General features: G+C 40.9%; 1 protein-coding gene across 2 annotated transcripts; it reads right to left on the bottom strand.

Annotated features, from left to right (window-relative positions):
* Positions 1-26: 26 nt before the first annotated feature.
* On the bottom strand, positions 27-20,618 carry GPN1 (GPN-loop GTPase 1). Of its 2 annotated transcripts, none has more exons than XM_082851848.1 (14): positions 20,503-20,618; positions 19,710-19,803; positions 17,588-17,627; positions 16,754-16,820; positions 15,994-16,031; positions 11,544-11,622; positions 11,243-11,337; positions 10,198-10,243; positions 9,407-9,553; positions 8,385-8,467; positions 7,037-7,076; positions 6,302-6,392; positions 3,132-3,239; positions 27-1,615 (listed from the first exon to the last, which is right to left on the bottom strand). In XM_082851848.1, the coding sequence occupies exons 1-14, from the start codon at positions 20,611-20,613 to the stop codon at positions 1,530-1,532; spliced, it is 1,125 nt and encodes a 374-aa protein (XP_082707974.1). In that variant the 5' UTR covers positions 20,614-20,618; the 3' UTR covers positions 27-1,529. The 2 variants fall into 2 exon arrangements, with proteins under 2 accessions (XP_082707974.1, XP_082707975.1); XM_082851849.1 differs by lacking the exon at positions 20,503-20,618 and adding an exon at positions 19,892-20,482 and having other exon boundaries at positions 35-1,615.
* Positions 20,619-22,350: the final 1,732 nt, after the last annotated feature.

Below are 22,350 nucleotides of genomic sequence, written 5' to 3'. Positions count from 1 at the left end.
ATTCACTTAGCAAACATTTGTTGAGTACCTATTATGTACTGGGTCCTCTGCAAGGGATACACAGATGAGTAAGACTGTCTCTGCCCTTATGGAGCTTATAGCATAGGCCAGACAAGTTCCTCTTTAAGTAAAAAGTATACAAAGGCACTAAGGGAAAAAATCAGGTATGTTCAGAGTTTTGCCATGCAAATGGTTTCCTCTCAAAGAACAGGTTCAAGTTTTTAGACCAGTGGTTTCCATTAGTTACAGAATACTGAAATTAATACTTCATGTAAAGCAAAACACTTTTATTTATTTTTAGAATGTTAGATTGGAGAATAGGCACCAGATGGTCAAGGTTGGGGTACTCTGATAAAGCAGGTGATAAGCACATTGATATCTGAGATTCACCTGGCCTAGAATTACGTCATAGGCTGTTTGAGTTAGAATATTGTTCTGAACTTAGCATGCATCAGAATCCCCTGGAGGCCTTAGTAAAACGGACTGCTAGGCCCCACACACCCCCAGTTTCTGATATAGGGCTTGAATGTCCCATTTTTAGTAACTTCCCAGATGATGCTGCTGCTTCTGGTCCAGAGACCACACTTTGAGAACCACTGATCTGGAATACAGGTTAGGCAGGGATAAAATTCCTTAAGAGAAATGTATAATGTTATAAGATACTGTGAAGAATGTGGAGGCAAAGCAAACCCTTACCAGGGCTGTTATATATGGAATGTGCAACTGACCCAAATCTGTGGACTTTGAGTAAATCACTAAGGATACACTGCATTAAGTTAAAGTACAATACAAACAGGGCCTGGCTTTGTACCTGGTACGTACATGGAACTTTAGTAACAACATGTGGCTTTAAACCTCTCTTCTGAACTGCAGTGACTATTTGTGATAATTTTCTTATTTGAAATTATGACAGGCAGGCTTACAACAAAGTTAAAATTAAAAACTCTTTATCCAAGTCACCATCTAAAGTAGAATTCTTATTCGTTAACAATGTTTTGCCCACTTTCTTCAATGAACCTGGTGTTCTACAATAAGCTACCCAGTCTGAGGCACATTTCATACCAAGATTGATTGGTTGCCAAGGAGACTCCACTGCCAAGCTCTGGACAAGCTCCTGTTTCCCCCTCTCTTTCTGCTAAAAGGAGGGGAACTCGTGGTGCAGGTTCAAAGGCAAGATGCTGGAGAAGTAGAGGCTACAGATCCAGCCCACTAAGTTCTCTCTCTGTTCTGTCCATCAGCAGCAAAAGTATGTGCGTTCAAATGATAAAACTTGCAGTTTTAGGCTTGAAGGGATATGAGCATCCAAAACCAGAATATCCTTCCTTGCATAAATCCAAGGAAAATGCCAAGGGGAATCAGCATCTACCTGCCAGGTCCAAATGTATTCTATCCCTGGCTTCATCTGAGTCAGGAGATTTCACTAGTAAGAGAAACTGCTATCCTGAACAAAATTGTCCTTTATAGTAGCCCCCAATCAGAGATAAGGATAGTCCCTTCACACAGAGTTCCAAAATTTTGGACTTTAGAAACTATTTGTTGTTTCTCTTCCAGTACTGTGCCATTGATTCTTGCATAAAATTCTGGAATGCTGGCTCTTCACGGCTTTCCTCTGTAACTGCAAGGAAAAAAGAAGGTTAATTCTTTTTAAACTCTCCCATTAGACAGGTGGATTAGAGCTGCTGTCACCCATCCATCAGAAATAGTACCTTTGACCCTTGAACAACACGGGTTTGAACTGCATAGGTCCATGTATACACGAATTTTTTTCAATCGTAAATACTACAGTACCACACGATCCACAGGTGGTGAAATCCACGAATGTGGAACCACAGATACAGAGGGCCAACTATAAGTTAATTATACAGGGATTTTAAACTGCGAGGAGGGTGGGTACCCCTAGTCTCCAAGTTGTTGAAGAGTCAACTATATTTCTAAGACACTGTATGTCCACTTCTCCCAATAAGGAAATATCTCCTAGAAGCAGGCTGTATTTATCATGTTGCCCAAAATGTACAATTTCTTTGACCTGTAAGTGGGGAGAATACCTCCTTCATAAAGTAATTAAAATGAGGTCCCACTCCTACATATTTTTAACTGAGAGAAATGAAAACCTCTGTCCACAAATACCTGTTAATGAATGTTTAGAGCAGCTTTATTCATGACAGCTAAAACCTGGCAACAACCCCAGTGTCAATCAGCTGGTGAATGGATAAACAAAGGTACATCCACATAATAGAACTATTACTCAGCAATAAAAAAGAACATATTACTGACACATGCAGTAACATGGATGGATCACAAAAGCATTACACTGAATGAAAAAAGTCAAATGCAAGTTAAATACTGTGATTCCACTTACACAACATTCTGGAAAAGGCAAAATTATAGGAATAAAAATCAGGTAAGCGGTTGCCAGGAACTGGTGTGGGGGAAGGGACTGAATAAAAGCGAGCATGAGCGAACTTTTAGGGTGATGGAAGTGTTCTGTTTCTTGATTATAATGGTAATTACAAAACTATATATATGTATTAAAATTCATCAAGCTATACACTTTAATAAAAGGGTGGGATTTATTGTTTGTAAATTATACCTCAATAAATCTTATTAAATGATGCAATTTACATGTTAGTATCCAGCACACTGGAATAAAGAGAAGTTTGCTCTTGGGCACAGCTAGGACCTAAAAGCGTTGTTTCAAGAAACAGATTCTGTCCACAGTCCATAAAACTATGCAAAGTGGAACATTTTTGGGTTTCCAGAGCCATTCTATCTTCAATGCTACAGTCCCTTCTGACTGGTTTAGGTCTGCTGAGGCCTCCTTTTGTATTTTTAAAACAATGATTACAATAAACAATCCTGGATTCCTCAAAATTGAGTTAGGACCTAAAGATGAGAAGACACAAGACTAATAAAAGGCCGTAATCAAGCTCAATATTAACCATTCAGTAGGAAGGCCAGGAACTTTGAATATATGGAACTCCTTCCTGGTGCTGCATCCTTTAGCATGTCCTCTCTCCCCTGTAACTGGCTTCATGCTCAAGGTCTTCCCTCAGTAGCAGGAAGCTCCCGGGCAAACAATGAAAGAATAAGCAGCTGTTCTGTTCTCATGAGCCACCTCAGCCACCTCTCACCTCTGTGGTCAATATCTTCAGTATCACTGTCTGCTTCCTCATCCTCTTCATCCAAGGTTCCCCGAGTCAGGATCAAGTCAGAAGGGTCCATCACAGGAGGTAAGCTGCCTACATAGAAAACATCTATCAGTAGCATGTCATGAACATAGGCCTCCTCAAAAAGGTGATTTTGAATCGATAAGCAACTATGATTAAAAACTGGCAGGATGAAAGTGATCATGAAAAAATGCACAATCTTATCTCTTCTAAATGTACAGTTAATACCACTTAACATTTCTACACTAGTGTATTTCACAAAGTGCTTTCATGAGGCCAGTAACCCAAGAGGTCTCATTTTTTTTGTTTTTTGTTTTTTTGCGGTACTCGGGCCTCTCACTGTTGTGGCCTCTCCCGTTGCGGAGCACAGGCTCCGGACGCATAGGCCCAGCCGCTCCGTGGCATGTGGGATCTTCCCAGACCGGGGCACGAACCCGTGTCCCCAGCATCGGCAGGCAGACTCTCAACCACTGCGCCACCAGGGAAGCCCCCAGAGGTCTCATTTTTAAGTTAAGGAAAATAACTCTCAAGTAGCTTGTCTTCATAGTAATAGTAATGTCATTTGTTTGTACTAGCTCTCAGCTTAGAAGAGGCTATGGTTTTTCCTACGAAGGCTAAAGACATTTGAGCAGATCCAGTGTGCTGATAAGTCAAGAGTAAAAGTGTGGAGCGTGGAACTCACTTAACTGGTAAACCCAGCCAGGTTCCAGCACCTAATCCACCAAGTGGCTTTGCTGTTCTCTACTAGACCTATAGCAATAGCTATCATTAACAGAAATTTACTCCTTTAAAGGCCAGTCCACCAATGAGTGTGGGTGGGTGAGTGTGTATATATTTAAATTTGAGCACCAACCTAGGAACCCCTAGAGAATTAATGACAAAACTAACTCAAACAATAAAAAATGTCAGTAAAGTAGCAGAATAAAAAGACTAAAATATAGAAATGAAAAGTCTTCACAAACACAAACATAACCAGTTAGAAGAAAAATCCCATTTTCAACACTAACGAAGATACAATCCTTGGGAAAAATTTAACAAATTTAACAAAACCTACATGAGGAAAACATTCCTGGAAGACATAAAAGTAGACTGGACAAATATAAACACATTCCTTGTTCTTAGACAGGAAAAGCAACATCAAAGAGATGTCAATTAATTAATTAATTAATTAATATAACACAATCCCAATAAAAATATCAAAGAGGTTTTTAGCGAGCTACATTAAGTTGATACTAAAGGTCATTTGGGAAAACAAACAAGCAAGAATAGTCAGGGAAACACTAAAAAAGAAAACGTTGAGGAGGACTAGCCCTAGCAGATATTAAAACATACTATAAAGCCTCTATATGTAATTAAAGCCACACAGTACAGGCACACAGTCTAGAGGGATAAAATAGGTAATCCAGAAATACATCCAAGTACATATGAAACTTTAGTATATGATACAGGTAGCATCTCATCACTGGGACAAAGGTAGACTTTTTAATAAATCATGTGGGTACAACTATTTATGAAAAAGGTAACACAGACCTATATCTCACACCATACCCAGGAATAAACCCTAAATGGATCAGGGTTCCAAATGTAGAAAATAAAACCATACAAGTACTACAGTAAAACATGAGTGAATGCCTCTTTAACACAGGTGTAGATAAAGGATTCCCGACTATGACTCAAAACCAGGTGCAATAAAAGATAAATAAATTTGACTACATCAAATTTATACAAAACGAAACAGAAACTTTTGCATGGCAAAATAACACCATGAACAAAGTCAAAGGGCAACTGACAAACAGGGAGAAAATATCTGCAACATGTATCAGGAAAATGAAGACTATCCCTACCTAGATTAATGCATATTAAAACTAATGGGTGAACATTTGAAAATTAAAAGTACATTTATCTAATCAAAGCATCACCCCGCAAAATACTTATTATGAAGGGAAAAATAACTTTATGATGAAAAAACCTGGCAGACACCACTTTAAGTAAGTGATCAAAGACAACTCATCATCATGTACCTTGTGATATGATACATGGAAAAAACACTTCACATCTGTTAACTTCTGCTAAAAAGGAGCCACCTGAATTGAACCATGAGGAAACATCAGACAAACCCAAATTGAAGAAAATTCTACAAAAATGTAAGTACCATACACTTCAAAAATATCAATGTCATGAAATGCAAAGAAAGACTAAGGAGCCATTCCAGATTAAAGGAAAATAAGAGACGTGACAACTAAATGCAACACAGATCCAGAACCTTCTCCTGCTATAGAGGGCAAATGGCTACATCTAAATAAGGTCTATACATTAGATAATAGGAATGTGTCAATGTTAATTTCCTAGTTTTTGATAACTACAATGAGGGTATATAAAATAATGCCCTTATTTTTAAGAAAAACTCAAGGGTAAAGGTGCATCATGTCTGCAACTTACTCTTAAATGATTCAGAAAAAAGTTATATATAATATACAAATATTTTATACGTATACTTATATATTTATATAAAATGTAAAGCCAAACATATATAACAGAAAGAATAAAGTAAATGTGGTCAATGTTAACATTTGGCGAATCTAGCTGAAGGGTATATGGCAATTCTTTGCAATTCATGAAACTTCTGTAAATCTAAAATTAGGCCAAAATAAACAGTAAAAGAGGGGGAGGATTAAAAAGTAATTAAAAAAAAAAGTAGACATCAAGTATCTTGCCAAAGTAAACCAAAAACTACCTGAAGAGAAAGAATCATCATATACATATGTATAAAAGTATAAACACAGATAAGATAAATGTGGTATGAGAGACACAGACAGTGGATTCCTCTTTAACACAGATGTCAGATACAGGTATGTCCGTAGGTATATATCTACATCTGTACACTTCAAAAATGTCAATGTCATGAAATACAAAAACAAAGGATCCATTCACGATTAAAGGAGACGAAGAGACAACTAAACACGATGCAGATCTAGGATTTATCTAAATTGACTGAGGAACAGATAGATAGATACACTATACAACATTTACTTTATCCTTTTCTCTTTCTCTCCCTTAAACATAAATACCTACCTACTAAGTGGAGATAAGTGTACCCCGCTCTTAGTTCCTAACACCAGAAGACCCTCCAGTACCTGTGGCAGTCCCGGTGTCCAAGGCTATAGAGCCCATATCTTTCCGAAGTCGTTCCAGTTGTTCTTTCTGCTGCTGGCTCTGCGCACTGGCCTATATACACAGAGGAAAATGTTGTCATATTAAAAAAGGAGGCCCAAGTTAGACACCAGACTTCTAACTGGAGATGACAAATTATACAAATACTAGAGGCAGATAAGGGATGGCTGATGACAGAAACATTGAGCAGTGTGGGCCCAGATTAGCAGAAGTTCATTCCGGAGGGCTCTGCAGACTGTATTAGAGGTTTCACAAGTTAGACACAAAATCATCAAAAGAACCCTCAAACAGACACAGCAGGAAGGCTCAGTGATAAGATGTCCAATGTAGCCGATGGGGATAGGACACTTCATCATTTGGGGTAAGAGTTGTGAACTACCCTCTGTTCTTAAACAAAATTCTACAAGTAGCCTTTACATGGACCTTGGAGTAGGGGTGGAGGTATGGCACAAGAAGGGCTCGGCATATATAAAAGGAAAAATTACCGATTTTTATTACTTCAAGTATAGAGAAGAAAAATAGTTAAGGGCCTTTCTGCATCCAGACAGCATACGTACAAATTTACAGGTTTAAATTAACAAGTATCTAAAGGATACATTGAGAACCAAAACAAAAGCATTTATGGCAGAAGGATTAGTACGTAGTTTGAGATTGTTTATTCAGTGGCCCTAAAATACACAAATAGCCTCTTTTCTTACCAGCGATTTCTTCAGACGTTCATATTCAGGACGATACTCTCTGGAAAGAGAAACACTTTCTAAATCCCTTTGATTAATAATCTATCCTGTCCCCGCCTCCACATCACTTCTATTTTCCTAGTACTTTGATAATAACAAAAGATCTTATGTCACCATACATCAGATGTAACAAGTCTTAGTCACTGAGATTCTATCCCTAAGGAATTAAAAGCCAAGGTGCCTGCCCCCTCCCTGAAATCAGCAACAAGACAAAAGACTGACTGCTGATCTGGGAAGATCAACTCTGGGGAGACCATGACCAATGAGTTCACCATTCACTTGGATAAACATGAGTATAAGATGTTTAAATGATGAGTAAAAGAAGCTAGGCCTACTGGGCTCAGGAAGCCCAATATATAATTATGTCGTTTATCTGGGCAACCATGAAAGGATATAGAAAAGAGTCTATCCTGAGGCTTTGATAACACATGCAAAAAAACAAAACAAAACAAACAAAAAAACAAACCTCATCTGATGAATAAAAATCAAAATAATGTTTCTGAAAAACCACAATGTGGCTATTAGGCTCTTGCTAAGTATGAAGCTTGCTAGAAAGCAGCCAATTATCAGGCCTAAGGAAAGTGTATAGGTGCTATGACTCCACTTTCCTTTAGATAAATGGAACTCCAGTATTAACCAAGAAAATAGTTATAACAATCATTTATTAAAAAATATGCTTACTACATGTCAGCAATTGTGTTAGGTGCTTTAGATATATTATCTCAAATAATCCCCACAACGACCTTAACAATAAATGCTATTACCCTTCATCTATAAATGAGGAAAACTTGCTAAGGTTACACACTTATTAATTGGAGGAAAAAGAAATCTAAACCATGTCTATCTGACTCCAAAGTCTATGTTCTTCATCAGGGGTCAACCAATGTGGCAAACAGGACAAATCCAGCCCACTGCCTATTTTTATAAATAAAGTTTTATTGGAACACAGCCACGCCATTTGTTTAGGAATTGTCTATAGCTGCTTTTGCACCACAATGAGAGTTGAGGAGTTTCAACAGATAATACAACCCACAAAGCCTAAAATATTTAACACCTGGCTTTTTACAATGTCTGATGACACCTGTTCTTCATCATTCAATACAGTGAAGATTTTATACTCCTATTCTTTTATAAAAAAAGTTAACAGCTACTTGTTAACCCTAAGTGTGATCAGATCCAGTACACATCTGCATGGCAAATATAATACAAACACCATGAAAACCAAAATGTTTTGCCTGGCAAAACAGCTATCATATCAGACCTGTGGGTAACTAAGAGTGCCATCACTAGAATGTTCCTTTATCCTCACCTTTCATATTCTTCTGTGGCACTGGCAACTTGCACGAAGAGTTCATCTAAGCCTGTACCCAGAACAGCAGACACACCCACCACCTGCCAAAAGCATCATTAATGCCACTGAGGAAACAACTGTATATTTTTAAATGGCATATATTATTTGGCTCAAATTTCATAAAATCTTCACAGAAGAGGTTTGGCTACTTTAAGAAGTCTTGGCTGGCTTGGTGCTTTGTGACAGCCTGGAGGGGTGGGATAGGGAGGGTGGGAGGGAGGGAGACGCAAGAGGGAAGACATATGGGAACATATGTTTATGTATGACTGATTCACTTTGTTATAAAGCAGAAACTAACACACTATTGTAAAGCAATTATACCCCAATAAAGATGTTAAAAAAATAAAAATAAATAAAAATAAATTAAAAAAAAGAAGTCTCTGGCAAAGAATGAAGCTAAAACAAGACAAAATGGCATACCTACTCAAGAGTGATGGAAATAAGTCTATGGAAAATAGAGAACTGAGAAAGATAATTAGGATCAGACAAGCAGCAGTTCATCTATTCCCTATCAAATCAAACCACAGTCTGTTCTCTATAAAAATTAGTATCTCAATGTCTTCGCTTGGGCAATTAACATACTTGCTGCTACCCACACCCACTTTTGCTTACACAAATCATCCTTCAAAGCACACCTATATTGGCTATATCCTCAAAAAATCTCTCACTTCAAAAGTGATCTACCCCATCACCACTATCAGGCCCAACTTTTAATCTTTCTTAAGATATCACAATATAAGTTACTACAATATATCATGTTTTAACTCTGCGTTTAGCCTTCTCTCCTAACCAGACCATAAACTCTCTGAGGGTAGGGTCCGTATCATATTTATCTTTTAAGTCTCCAGTTTTTAATAAGCCATGCCTTAAAAATTACTTTTCAGAAGGTAATGAACTTCCTTTCCAAAATAGGTTCAAAGCCAGCCCTTTGGGTTATGAGGTTATCTGGAGAGACCAACAGCATAAGCAAGAAAGTTTACCCTGAGGGAGCTGTAAAACTCATCTAACACGAGGCTCATTGAACGAGTCAGGTTACTGACGTATGTAGTCTCTTGATTCAAGGCATCTTGGAAAGCCTCAAAATCCTGCATCCATTCCACTGCAAAGCTGTGATCAATGATGTCAGTCTGTACCAGAGAGAAGTCAACTATCAGCAACCAGAGATGAGGTCAGACATCAAACAACGGCAAAAAAAATTTTTTAATTGATGACAGCAGAGAGCAATAATTCATGTATTTTCTTTCTCTGCTTCCCCCATTTCCTCCTCCACTGCAACAAGTCACAAAGAGCCAAGACTGCTGTGCAGTATAAATAATTAAATGAAGATCTGTACATTCTAGGTTAGAACAGACCTTCACTATCCACTGCCAAGTGACCATGGCCACAGTGGAGGCCAGTACCCTCCAGGCTCTGAAGTCAAGTACATAGTCTCTTGCATCCTAGCCAACAACAGAGAAGTTTTGGTTTTGTTTAACTGCCACTTCCAATAGACTAGCAGTCCCTCCCTCATTTACACAGTCCCAATCCTGAGGGATAACCTATACGCTGTGGACCAGGGGCTACTCTGTCTAGCCTAAAAAAACTTTGGAAAAGAATCAGCAATATATATTCATTCGATTTGATTGAATCCATTTCCTAGAAGTGCTCATGACTTTGCTTCAGGTTAGCTTAAATCTGCTCTCCAGCATCTGAAATAATCCTTCTCACCTACCCAAACACAAGGTTCTGATGAAAACGAAACATTCAGTCACAACAGGAAGAATCCACTTACTTTATTCATGACCACAATAAAAGGCAGCTTGGTTTTGTACAAGATGCTGAAAATCAAACATTGAGGCATTATTAGTAAAAGCACTTAAGCACCTGCTTGCCTGTTATCTGATGGAACTGAGTAATAAATAGGGAGATGGGTTCAGACTCTAAATACAGGTATCCATTCTTACACAGCACTCACATATTCTCCCCTCCCAAGCAGGAAACTACCACTACCATCAAGCAAACAACACACATACACACTCTCTCCTTTTCTTAGAGTAATAATGCTTTGGTACTGATCCTGTGTGTGTGTGTGTGTGTGTGTGTGTGTGTGTGTGTGTGTGTGTGTGTGTGTGTGTGTGTGTGTGTGTGTGTGTGTGTTTCACCAAATTAACTGTCTTTTAAACAATTAATATGAAGACAAAATCATGCTATCAAACATCAGATTTCTATCTAGACTAAGATTTCTTGTGTTTAACAGGAAGGGACATCCCTAGTCATAACAGAAGAGACAAATCGGGGTGATTGTTTTTGCATACCCCCAAAATAAAATTCAGCATTAATAATGGTCCGCCTTGCTCCTAGGTCTAATGCACTAATAAAGCCTAGTGAGGCATGTCCTTCCTCTCCTAATGGCACCACACTTGGGAAAACACGTGCATTTAGAATCATGGATGAATCTTTTTATTCAGTCTCTCCTCATGTTATAATTTCACTCTTCCTATCACAACACAGAAGAAAGGCATTTAGACCAGGGGCTCTATTCTATTCAGAACTGGATTTCATTCAACTTGGGGCAACTGCCAGAAGGTTCATATTCATTCATCACCTATTCTGTAACAAGCAAGGGAGGAAGATGAGAAGTGGCTGATAAGAGAATGCCAACAGTATATGTGCTTCCTTTCCCGCCCTAACCCAGAGCCCCTCCCTAACCCAGAGCCACTAAAGTGAGTGGCAAGCCTGAACAAAAACCTAGGGGTAAGCACTCAGGACTCAAAAATGATGGAAAAGAAGTGGAGACTTCATACCTTGACATAATACTATGCCCAATAACGCATTACCTGCAGGCATAGAGCATATTGGACATGAAGGTCACTGGGTTGATACTTCGAGATGTGTCCATTACATAAATGACAATCGTTGGAAACGAGGATGCCTAAAGCCACAAAATAATCAAAGCTTTAGTCAGAGGGTTCTTGACCTGTCCCCAAATTCTTCTCCTACCTTCCGTGGCAAGGAAGAACCACTTTAGGCAGGTGTGCAGAGCTCTATGACTCTATCCCACATAAGATCCCAAGCAATAAGAAGCTTTTCTTGTCTGGCTCTCTACTTACCCTGAGTAACAAGTCCTAGAATACTCACCAGGGCCTCAGTGATGATTGTCCCAGAAGCTGACCAGGTGAATACCTCAATCTGTCCAGGTGTGTCAATCAAGACATACCTGTGTCAAAAAAGACCATTAAAGAAGTTTTCATTTATGCATTCTGAAAGATATTCCATCCCACAAAACATTAACATCTGGTTACTCAAGACTGAAATAACCTCTTCACACTGTCAAGTCTCACTTCTTCCCATTGCCCTTAAAGTGCATACCACATTCCCCTGGGTTTTGTTCAATGTCCAGTATTCAGGCTCATTGGCAGGAGCACCAATACATCACTGCTGCAAATGATCACAGAGAAAACTGACAGTTTTAGAAACACACTGCATTAAAAATGAGAGATAAGCAAAACCAGAGTGTAAATCTCTTGGGAAACCATCTGGTTACTTAGGGGTGGGGTTGGAGGAAAATGGAGGGAGGGAGAAAAAGAATAAGAAAGTGATAACTAAAGAAGAGGGTCTCTTATTGAGGGAATGAAACGTTCTAAAATTGATTGTGATGATGGCTGTACAATTCTGTAACTACACTAAAAGCCACAGAATTGTACAATTTAAATGGGTAAATTGTATGGCCTATGAACTATATCTCAATAAAGCTGTTTTTAAAAAAGCAAAGATCCACACATACATGGACAATTAATTGACAACAAAGGAGCCAAGAACATACAACGGAGAAAGGAAAGTCTCTTCAAGAAATGGTGTTGGAAAAAACAGACAGTCACATGCAAGAGAATGAAACCAGACCACTCCATACAAAAAAATTAACTCGAAATGGATGAAAGACTTGAATGTAACACCTGAAAACATTAAATAAATTTCTGGAGGAAAACATAAGGAGTAACCTCACTGACATAAGTTTCTGTGGATCTGACTCCAAAGGCAAGGAAATCAAAAGCAATAATAAACAAATGAGACTACATCAAACTAAAAAGCTTCTGCACAGGAAAGGAAAACATCATCAAAACTAAAAGGTGGGAATTCCCTGGTGGTCCAGTGGTTAGGACTCAGCGCGTTCACCACAGTGGCCCAGCTTCAATCCTGGTCAGGGAACTAAGATCCCGCAAGCTGCCGGGCATTGCCCAAAACAAAAAACTAAAAGGCAAGCTACTGAACAGCAGAAATTGCAAATCGTATCTCTGATTAGGGATTGGTATCCAAAATATATAAAGAACACATACAACCCCAAAACAAATAAACAACCCGATTCAAAAATGGGCAGAGGATCCGATTACGTAGACATTTCTCCAAAGACACAGATGGCTAAAAGGCACATGAAAAGATGTTCAACATCACTGATTATTAGGGAAATGCAAATCAAAACCACAATGAAGTATCACCTCACACCTGTTAGAATGGCTCTTACCAAATAGATAACAAGTGCTGAAAAGGATGTACAGAAGAGGAAACCCTCGTAAACTGTTGGTGGGAATATAAACTGGTGCAGCTACTATGAAAAACAGTAGAAAGATTCCTCAAAAAATGAAGGATAGAGCTAACCGTATGATCCAGTGATTCCACTTCCGGGTATTTATCCAAAGAATATAAAAACACTAATTAGAAAAAATATATGCACCCTTATGTTCATTGCATCATTATGTACAATAGCCAAGACGTGGAAGCAACCTAAGTGTCCACCAATGGATGAATGGATAAAGAAGATGTGGTATATACACAGTGGAATACTATTCAGCCATAAAAGAAGAATGAAATCTTGCCATTTGCGACAACATGGATAAACAACATGAGGGTATTATGCTAAGTAAAATAAGTCAGAAGGAAAAAGACAACTACCATATGATTTCACTCACATGTGGAATAATCTGGAGGAAGGAAGGAAGGAAGGAAGGAAGGGAGGGAGGGAGGGAGAGAGGGAGGGGAAGGGAAAGGGAAGGGAAAGGGAAGGGAAAAGGAAGGGTAAGGGAAGGAAACCAACCAACCAAAAGCAAGCTCACAGATACAGAGAACAAATCAGTGGTTACCAGAGGAAAAAGGGGTTGTGGGTGGGCAAAAAGGGTGAAGGGGATCGATTGTATGGTGACCGATGGTAACTGGACTTTTGCGGGGTGATCACTTTGCAGTGTACACATGTTAAATTACAATGCGTACCTGAAACTTATTTTTAAAAAAGCAAAAAATTTGAATAGACGTTTCTCCAAATATATACCAATGGCCAAGAAGTACACTAAAAGATGCTCAACATCTGGACTTCCTGGTGGCACAGTGGTTAAGAATCCGCCTGCCAATGCAGGGGACACGGGTTCAAGCCCTGGTCTGGGAAGATCCCACATGCTGCGGAGCAACTAAGCCCGTGCACCACAACTACTGAGCCTGAGCTCCAGAGCCCGCGAGCCACGACTACTGAGCCTACATGCCACAACTATTGCAGCCCGCATGCCTAGAGCCTGTGCTCTGCAACAAAGAGAAGCAACCACAATGAGAAGCCCAAGCACTGCAACTAGAGAAATCCCGTACACAGCAACAAAGACCCAAAGCAGCCAAAAAATAAATAAATAAATTTATTAAAACAAAAACAAAAGCAAAAACAATTACAAGTAGTGACCAGAATGTACAGAAAATGGAACCCTCCATACATTGCTGGTGAGAATGTAAAATGGTATGTGAAGCCAGCAGGAGCTTGGAGGAATGGGGAATAGAGTGACTGCTAATGAGTATGGGGTTTCTTTTGGAGATGAAAATGTTCTGAAATTAGGTAGTTCTTTTTTTTTTTTTTTACGATTTATTTTTTATTTATTTATTTTTGGCTGCGCCAGCTCTTAATTGCAGCACCGTGGGATCTTCGTTGAGGCATGAGGGATCTCTCGTTGTGGCACGCGGGATTCTCTCTAGCCGTGGCGAACAGGTTTTCTCTTCTCTAGTTGTGGTGCAGGCTCTGTAGTTTGTGGCACATGGGATTTTCTCTAGCCGTCGCAAATGGGTTTTCTCTTCTCTAGTTGTGGCGCGGGCTCTGTAGTTTGCAGCATGCGGGCTCTCTAGTTGAGGCGCAAGAGGTCAGTAGTTGTGGCTTGCGAGCTTAGTTGCCCCGTGGCATATGGGATCTTAGTTCCCTGACCAGGGATCGAACCTGCGTCCCCTGCATTGTAAGGCAGATTCTTTACCACTGAACCACCAGGGAAGTCCCTGAAATTAGGTACCTCTGGTCAATGCACAACTTTGTGAATATACTAAAAACCACTAAACTGTATACTTTAAAAGAGTGCACTTTATGGTCTGTGAATTCATATTGCAATAAAGCTATTACTTTAAAAAACTACTCTAGTATGATCCTATTTTTGTAAAAACACCTTATCCATCCATCCTTCTATCTATGTACACATGAATAGAAACGCCTGGGATGACAGTCACTGATAGCAATAATGATAATAATGATAGCTATTTCTAGTGACAAGAAGGGTGATAGTTTCATCTTTTAAATACTATGCATGGTAGGAATTATTTATAGTAATAAGCCTATATATCCTTTTTACAAAAATAATAAATTATCTTCCTTTCTTTTAAAAAAGCAAACCTATTAAAAATTTAACAACAGTTCATTGTGGGTAATGATAATAAGAATCTCCTATTTTATATTTTGATGTTTTTTAAATTAAAAAATATCCCCTCTGAATCATGTAGATTATATTAATTTAAACAAGGATTAGGGGCTTCCCTGGTGGCGCAGTGGTTAAGAATCCGCCCACCAATGCGAGGGACAAGGGTTCAAGCCCTGGTCCGGGAAGATCCCACATGCCGTGGAGCAACTAAGCCCCGTGCGCCACAACTACTGAGCCTGCGCTCTAGAGCCCGCAAGCCACAACTACTGAGCACGCGTGCCACAACTACTGAAGCCCGCGTGCCTAGAGCCTGTGCTCCGCAACAAGAGAAGCCACCACAATGAGAAGCCTGCGCACCGCAACGAAGAGTAGCCCCCACTCGCCACAACTAGAGAAAGCCCACGTGCAGCAATGAAGACCCAGTGTAGCCAAAAATAAACATAAAAAAAAATAATAAAATAAAATAAAAATAAACAAGGATTAGAAAGGTATTTCATAGACTTTAATGCCAACAAGCAAGAGAAGGCAAGTGGACAAGTGAATGTGGACTCAAATTCTCAAAATACCTCCTAAGAAGCTGGGAACATATACCAAAGTGATTGGGGGTGGGATACTATTAAATTGAGCTCTACACTGTAGAGCATCTTGTCGCTTTTATTTATTTATTTATTTTGGGCCACACCATGGCTTGTGGGATCTTAGTTCCCCAACCAAGTAGAGCATCTTAATGATTGTCTTCTTGCCAACAATTTTTTCACTTATCATGGTTTCATCTCAAACTACACCCTCTCAGAACTTGATAGTAACCCAAAATTCTTCAAAAAACCTAGAAACATGTCAACTACAGAGTAATAAATAGGCATTAGACTGAAATCACTTACTTAGACATGTTCTGGGCCTTCTCAATAAATTTCATCACCTAAAAGAAAAAAACGCCAATTACAACAGAATCCAAGTTCAACAAAAAAAATCACAGGGCCCTCTCTAGAGTGGCCCACCTGCAGGCACCATTAACGATTGAATCTCTGTGTTCTCTGTCTGAGGACACCAACTAACGTGCTCATGGAACCAAAGAAACATAGCCACACCTGCCGTACCACAACACCCTGGAGCACAGGGCAAGGCCTAAGGAGCTGAAGACTTGATCTGTCACCGCCAAGTCTCTCTCTTGGTGCTTCAGTAAAGCGTTAACAGCCTGAATCATTGAGTGAAATCGGGGTAAAAAATCAGTGATTGCCAAACACTCTTAAGGAAGTGGAATGTGACAGAGAAAACATAACAAGATGACAACAATTTGTCACAAGTGAAAAGCCCCATAATTGTTCCATTCCCTGCCTGGTAGCCCATCCCACTCCCCATCCCTCCACCCCATCCTCAGGGTAACACTGCAAGCCAATAACAGATCAAGAAGAGAACCCAGGTCTCTTAGGTCTTTATTGGCCGCCACAACGTTCAGTGTGAAGTCTCTCACCATGTTGATCATCCTCTCATAGCCTACTTCTTTGTCCACCAAAATGCCTCCTTATATTCTGTATTGACATTGAGGTTGACTGCCCTTCTTTCCCAGTGTGATCAAGCTAAGTCATTTAAGAGTCACAGGTTCTGACACAGCCATGTCTATGTAAATAGAGACAGACATACCTGATCAAATCTGGTAGCAAAGAGATTGAGTGAGGTCACTATGCCACCATTGGGTCCAAGTCCATACCTAGACACTAAGTTGAGGATTTAAATTGCTTATAGATCAATTTAGATGATAAAGTTTATTATCTAGACAATCCCTCACAAAAACAGCGTAACGTTAGTGTTCAATTGACTAGTATGTATCACACAATCTTAACCTCATAGGGAAACATTCACTATCGATGTCTACCTCATTCATCGTTTAGAAATGGCCAGGTGAAATGGGGCCAAAATGGAACAGACAGATGTATCAGGCATTGACAGCCTGATGGCATTAGCCATGAAGATCATTTATATACCACTCTTAGCTCTGATCCTCACTCATCAAGCCACCTGAGGATTAGAATTAGTCTTCCTATCTAGACTTACCTATAGGGAAAGTACACATTTCACACAGCAATGTACTAAGAGTTGATCTTACTAATCTTTGAGCTTCCCAGTCTAAGGGGATGGTGATCAATGGATGCATCCACCAAGACAGTACTCCCTTGTGGGACCCAGGCACGCCACCAGCTAGCGTCTCCTTCTCTGTGCTAATTACAACAGCCTGCAGTTCAGGACAAAGGCAGAAAACGGAACTCACAAGCTGAAATAGGATTTCTAATCACCTACAATGCTTCTCCCCACATTCATCTTCCCTCCTCTTCATAAAATTACCTGAAAACAATCGAATGCTTTTGCTAGTATATTTCACAAGGGAAGGCACAAACACTTTTTTCAAAGCTACACAATACACAGACAGTAAGTAGCCAGGGATGAACCAAAAACCAAAGTAGATGTGAAAAAGGATACTGTTTCATGACTTCTTTATACTTCACAGTGTCACGAATATCTGGAGGGAAAAAAAGAGAGAATGAAATGGAATTTAACACGTAAGAAACAATACAGTTTGAGACTCCCCACCTATAATATCTAAGCCAACAGACCTCTCAAGTCATCTCTGCTTCCTCTGAGCAAACAAATCAGTTTCTCTCTTAGCATCCAAGGTACTTTTCCAATCTGTTTTCTAAATTTTCAAGCTAAGATCACTGAATTGTAACAGCAAAAGAAGCAAGTTCAGGAAGAGACTAGGAGGACAAAAGGACCCTGCAAGTACCTTCCCTCCCAGCAAGAAACTGAAACTAGCTTCTGAGGCTTCTATTGTCAGCACTGTCTTCTAGTAACTTCTCCAGCTTCACACTGGCCAAGGACAACTGCCAAGTAACCCAAGAAGAATGTTAGGCTAGGAGCTCTCAAGTTATGGTAGGGATGTTGGAGACAAAGAGAAAAGTTTTATACAACTTAAATACCTTCTCAGTGACCATATACACAGAAAAAGGGAGCTAAATAAAGAAAAAAGGTTTATTTCTTACTCCTTGCTTACTGGTAACAAAGGTAATGCAGACAACATTTTTATAAAGGCATTAACTTGGGAAGTGGATGGGTGGGGAGAGAAATAGGTGATGGAGATTAAGAGGTACAAATTTTCAGTTACAAAATAAATGAGTCATGGGGTGAGATGTACAGTGTGGGGAATACAGTCAAAAATTATATAATACCGTTGTATGGTGACAGATATTAACTAGACTCATCATAGTGATCATTTTGAAATGTACATGTATTTCTATTTACTATGTTGTATACCAGGAACTAAATACTGTGGCAGGTCAATTACACTGCAAGACAGACAAACCCACAGAAAAAGAGATTGGATTTGTAGTTACCAATCTACAAATCGGTAGAGGGTGTGGAGGGAGGGACAATTGGATGAAGGTAGTCAAAAGTACTAACTTCCAGTGAATAAATACTAGGGATGTAATATACAACATTATAAATGTAATGAGCACTGCTACATGTTATATGTGAAAGTTGAGAGTTCTCATAACAAGGAAAAAAATTTTTTTCTATTTCTTTAATTTTGTATCTATGAGATGACAGATGTTCACTAAACTTATTCATGGTAATCATTTCATGCGTTTGTAAATCAAATCATTATGCTATACAACTTAATCATATACAATGCTGTATGTCAACTATATCTCAATAAAACTAGAAAAAAATTATTTGGATGGAATTTTAAATAAAAAGGAAATTGGTCTGTCCAGTAATATCTAACTAAACCTATCTAGCAGTCAGGAGACCTATATCCCATCAACTATTAGAGTTCCAGCCTTTAAATGAAAAGATGGAATGTTTTTTTTTTTCAAAATTCTTCCCATAATGATTTCTGCTTCTTAATACAAGGTCTTCCTTAATTAGTATGTTTGGAGTACAAGCTTAATAGGATTAAAAAGAGACCAGGAGGGAAAAGACTAACATCAAGGAATAGTCTGAAAATCAGGAAGCCTAGATCCTATCAAGAATCAGGACACTGGATCCCATCCATTCTTAATCTTTTTTATACAGTAGTCAGGGACTCCTCTACAAGTCTGATGATAAGAGGGAAGGAACCCGTCACCAAGACAATGCACACAGGCATATATACACACATTTTCCCATGTAACTTTGCAAGATTCCTACAGATCAGTAAGCAAACTCTGCACAAAACCCACATGCTCTTAACTTGAAGAAAAAAACTATACAAACAAAGTTTATGTAACAGAGCCTGCTGAAGGGTTTACGGCTTAAAAGCCAGAGGACTGACTTTCTGTCACTTCATTTTCCCAAAGAACCATAGTCTGACACCCTTGGGTCAAAAGAGGTAGAGAGAATGGGAGTGGTAAGGAAAAAAAGGAAATTTAGGAAGAGGGAAGGAGTAAACAAAGAGAAAAAGGGAATCAGGAAGAAGCCTGTTTCAGGATGCTAGCAAATCCAAGGGAAACGAAATTAGGCAGTTTAGAAAACATTAAAAATGGAAGCATTGAAGACTCATAGGATAGGCTGACAGCTTTCCATTCTCTGAGAAACTTCACACAAGTTCTGGCAGTTTACTCACCAATATTGGCAGGAAAGGGAACTTCATGCACAGCTGGATCCAGGTTGATCACATAAGGTGGACACCCTTGACTATGCAGATATCCTGTGAGCCTCTGCAGACATATGGGGAGAAGGATGGACTGAGACCAAGAGGCATAATAAAGGAAAAAGAGAGAACTTCCACCCCTTAATCCAACTTACCAGAATTCTGCACTTCCATTTCCCTCTACCTTAAATATTCGTTTCTGATCTCCACCGCCAACATTCACTCTCAGTTGAAATGCTACCTTTCTTCATCACACATCCAACAGAGCCTCCTCTACTCTCCATCACTTATTGACTTGGTGGGTTGGGGGGAGCGGGGGTTTCTATCTCCCCCACAAAAAACATTAGCTCCATTTAAGCGGGAACCTTGTCATTTCCGCTAAATCTCCAGTGCCTGAAACATGGTAGGCACCCCAGAAGGAATTCTTTAGGAATCTACACCGAAAGCCTGTGTGCAAGCACTCTATTAACAGCCAGAATTACTTGTTAAGCCTGCCTTCAAGGACTTGGCACTAGCAAGGCAATTCCAATACCAAGTACGGTCGTCACAAATAGGCACTGAGGGTGCGCAGAAGAGACGCTGAATGAACCCAGGCTAGGATCTGAGACGGCTTCGCGGAGGAAAAAACAGGGGTTGCTGGCATCCTTGAAAGCCAGGCGCCGGTACCCTCCAACTCCCCAGAGAGACCTCCCTTTCTCCCCTGGCCTTACGCCTGCCACAGACAACTTCTCGCGCGCTCCTACTACGCCCGTGCCGTGCAGGTCACCTGTACAAAGGTGGTTTTCCCAGACCCCGCCATTCCCAACACCAGCAGACACACTGGGGGCCGGGGACCCCCGGAAGCTTGCGGCTCCGTGGCAGCTGCGAGCGCGGCCATCTTGCTCCTGGCTCCGCCCACTCGACCATAGAGACGCCTGTAGCTAGAGAGGCTCCCGCGACATTCGGAACTCTGAATGAGACTAGAACAGAGCAAACCAAACCGAACCGAACCAAACCGGCCAGAGAGGGCAGGGCCACGGGGCCAGGCGTGCGCCTTTGCTCTGTCCGTCCAGACCCGGATGGGGGCCCAACTAGGGACAGAGGCGGGGAAGTGGAGACACTGGGAGGACGAGTGGAGTAGGCCACCTAAAGAGCCGCTCACCGTCGTCGGGCAGGGCCTGGGAAGGGCAAAGCTCTGGACCCCGGGCGGGCGGGACGACAAGGGACCCCCGGGCTCCCACACTATGAAAGTGAAGAGAGTGCCTTTTCCTGTCGGCCCCCCGAGAGCGGGTAACCGAGCCGCCGGAGAACCGGCCGCTAGGGCTCGTCCGGCGACTGAGGAGGTTAAGCGGCTCAGGGCTGGACGTGCCGGGACCCGGGCGGGATGCGAGCGCCGGGGTTGCTGGGCCCCGCCAAGAGCCGCAGAGACCAGCCCGGAGAAACTGGAAAAACCCTCCGCACTGGGACGCCGTTTCCGCGTGTCGCCAGCCCCAGACCGTAGGGCTCTTTCCCTGGCGGTCTCCGCAAAGGTGCACCGTGACTTTGGGGAGGAACGTTTGGTTGCCGAGTTTGTCAAGTAGGTACTGAGGAGGCGCTTCTCTCCACCCAGGCGCCCTCGGTACACGGAAAGGTGGTGAAAGAGCCGAGCCATGTATACACTCCTACTCCCGACCGCCCAGTTGGCTGCGGTGGCCCTTTGGAGCAGCTGTAGTGTTCAGTAAGCCGTGAGATCTGGGTTTTAGACCCAGGCTCTGCCACCCGCTGGCGGTGTACATCGTGGCCAAGTCACTTCAGTTCTCTGAACCTGTTTTCTCCTCTTTACCCTCAAGATACTACCTCGCAGGGTTGTAGAGACGGCATATTGTCAGTTGTAAACTACACTCCCTCGTCTTTACCCCTAGCTCTGTCCCCCGTGCCTTGTGTGAGGAACATCGTAGGTGCTCCCAAAGAGTTGGGATATGAATTAAAGTACGTGTGCATTTTTAAAATTATTTCCTAATTTTTCGTGAAAAACATGGGGGGATGTCTCTCTTGTTCTCCCTTCAGGTTGGCTGAGGACTCCAGTAATTCCCTTCAACCGGATCTTAGTTTCATAAATTTTCTCAAGCCAGAGAAGCTAACAAAGGCAGAGAAGAGGTTTAAAGAAAAGGCAGTAGTGGAAATGATGAAGCTAGACAAGCAAATCAAAGAAACTCAAATCCGACTAGAACCGTTAGTGGAGGAAACCAGGCAGCTGCTGGCGGAAAACGTACGTGTCGAGGAGGAAAACCAGTTCTTTCTGGAATACCTGACCAAGCAAACAAAGGAGTCTAGACAGCGAACCGAGAAGCTGTGGAACTACTATTTACAACAAAGTGGGCAGATTGAACAAAGGAGACAAGAATTAACCTCCAAATATGCGGGAAAAAATTCAGCGCTTAAAACAGAGCTCTTGCAGAAAGAAAAGATCCTATCCAATTTGAATAAGCAGTTGGAGGCAATGAGGGACATTTCGATAGTAAAGGAGAAACAGGAGAGAGAAATTCAGACACTACAGCAGGAGATAAAGAAAACCCACGCTGAGACAGCTGCAAAGAAACAGGCCATGCTGGTCCAGTTCTTCCAGGATAAAGCATTACTGGAGGCACAACTGAGT

This window comes from Leucopleurus acutus (assembly GCF_964270905.1).
Source record: "Leucopleurus acutus genome assembly, chromosome: 12".
In the NCBI taxonomy this organism is placed as follows: Eukaryota; Metazoa; Chordata; class Mammalia; order Artiodactyla; family Delphinidae; genus Leucopleurus; species Leucopleurus acutus.
The sequence above is the reverse complement of the archived record's forward strand: the minus strand, read 5'-3'. Positions and strand labels throughout refer to the sequence as shown.

Bases quoted from the DNA above. Each gene is read 5' to 3' on its own strand.
- GPN1 (XM_082851848.1), bottom strand. From the start codon at position 20,613: ATGGCCGCGCTCGCAGCTGCCACGGAGCCGCAAGCTTCCGGGGGTCCC. The intron at 16,821-17,587 runs GTATCCTTTTTC...CTTAGTGTCTAG, and splicing joins TATAAAGAAGTCATGAAACA to GTATGGACTTGGACCCAATG. The intron at 3,240-6,301 runs GTACTGGAGGGT...TTTTCTATGTAG, and splicing joins GGACACCGGGACTGCCACAG to GCAGCTTACCTCCTGTGATG.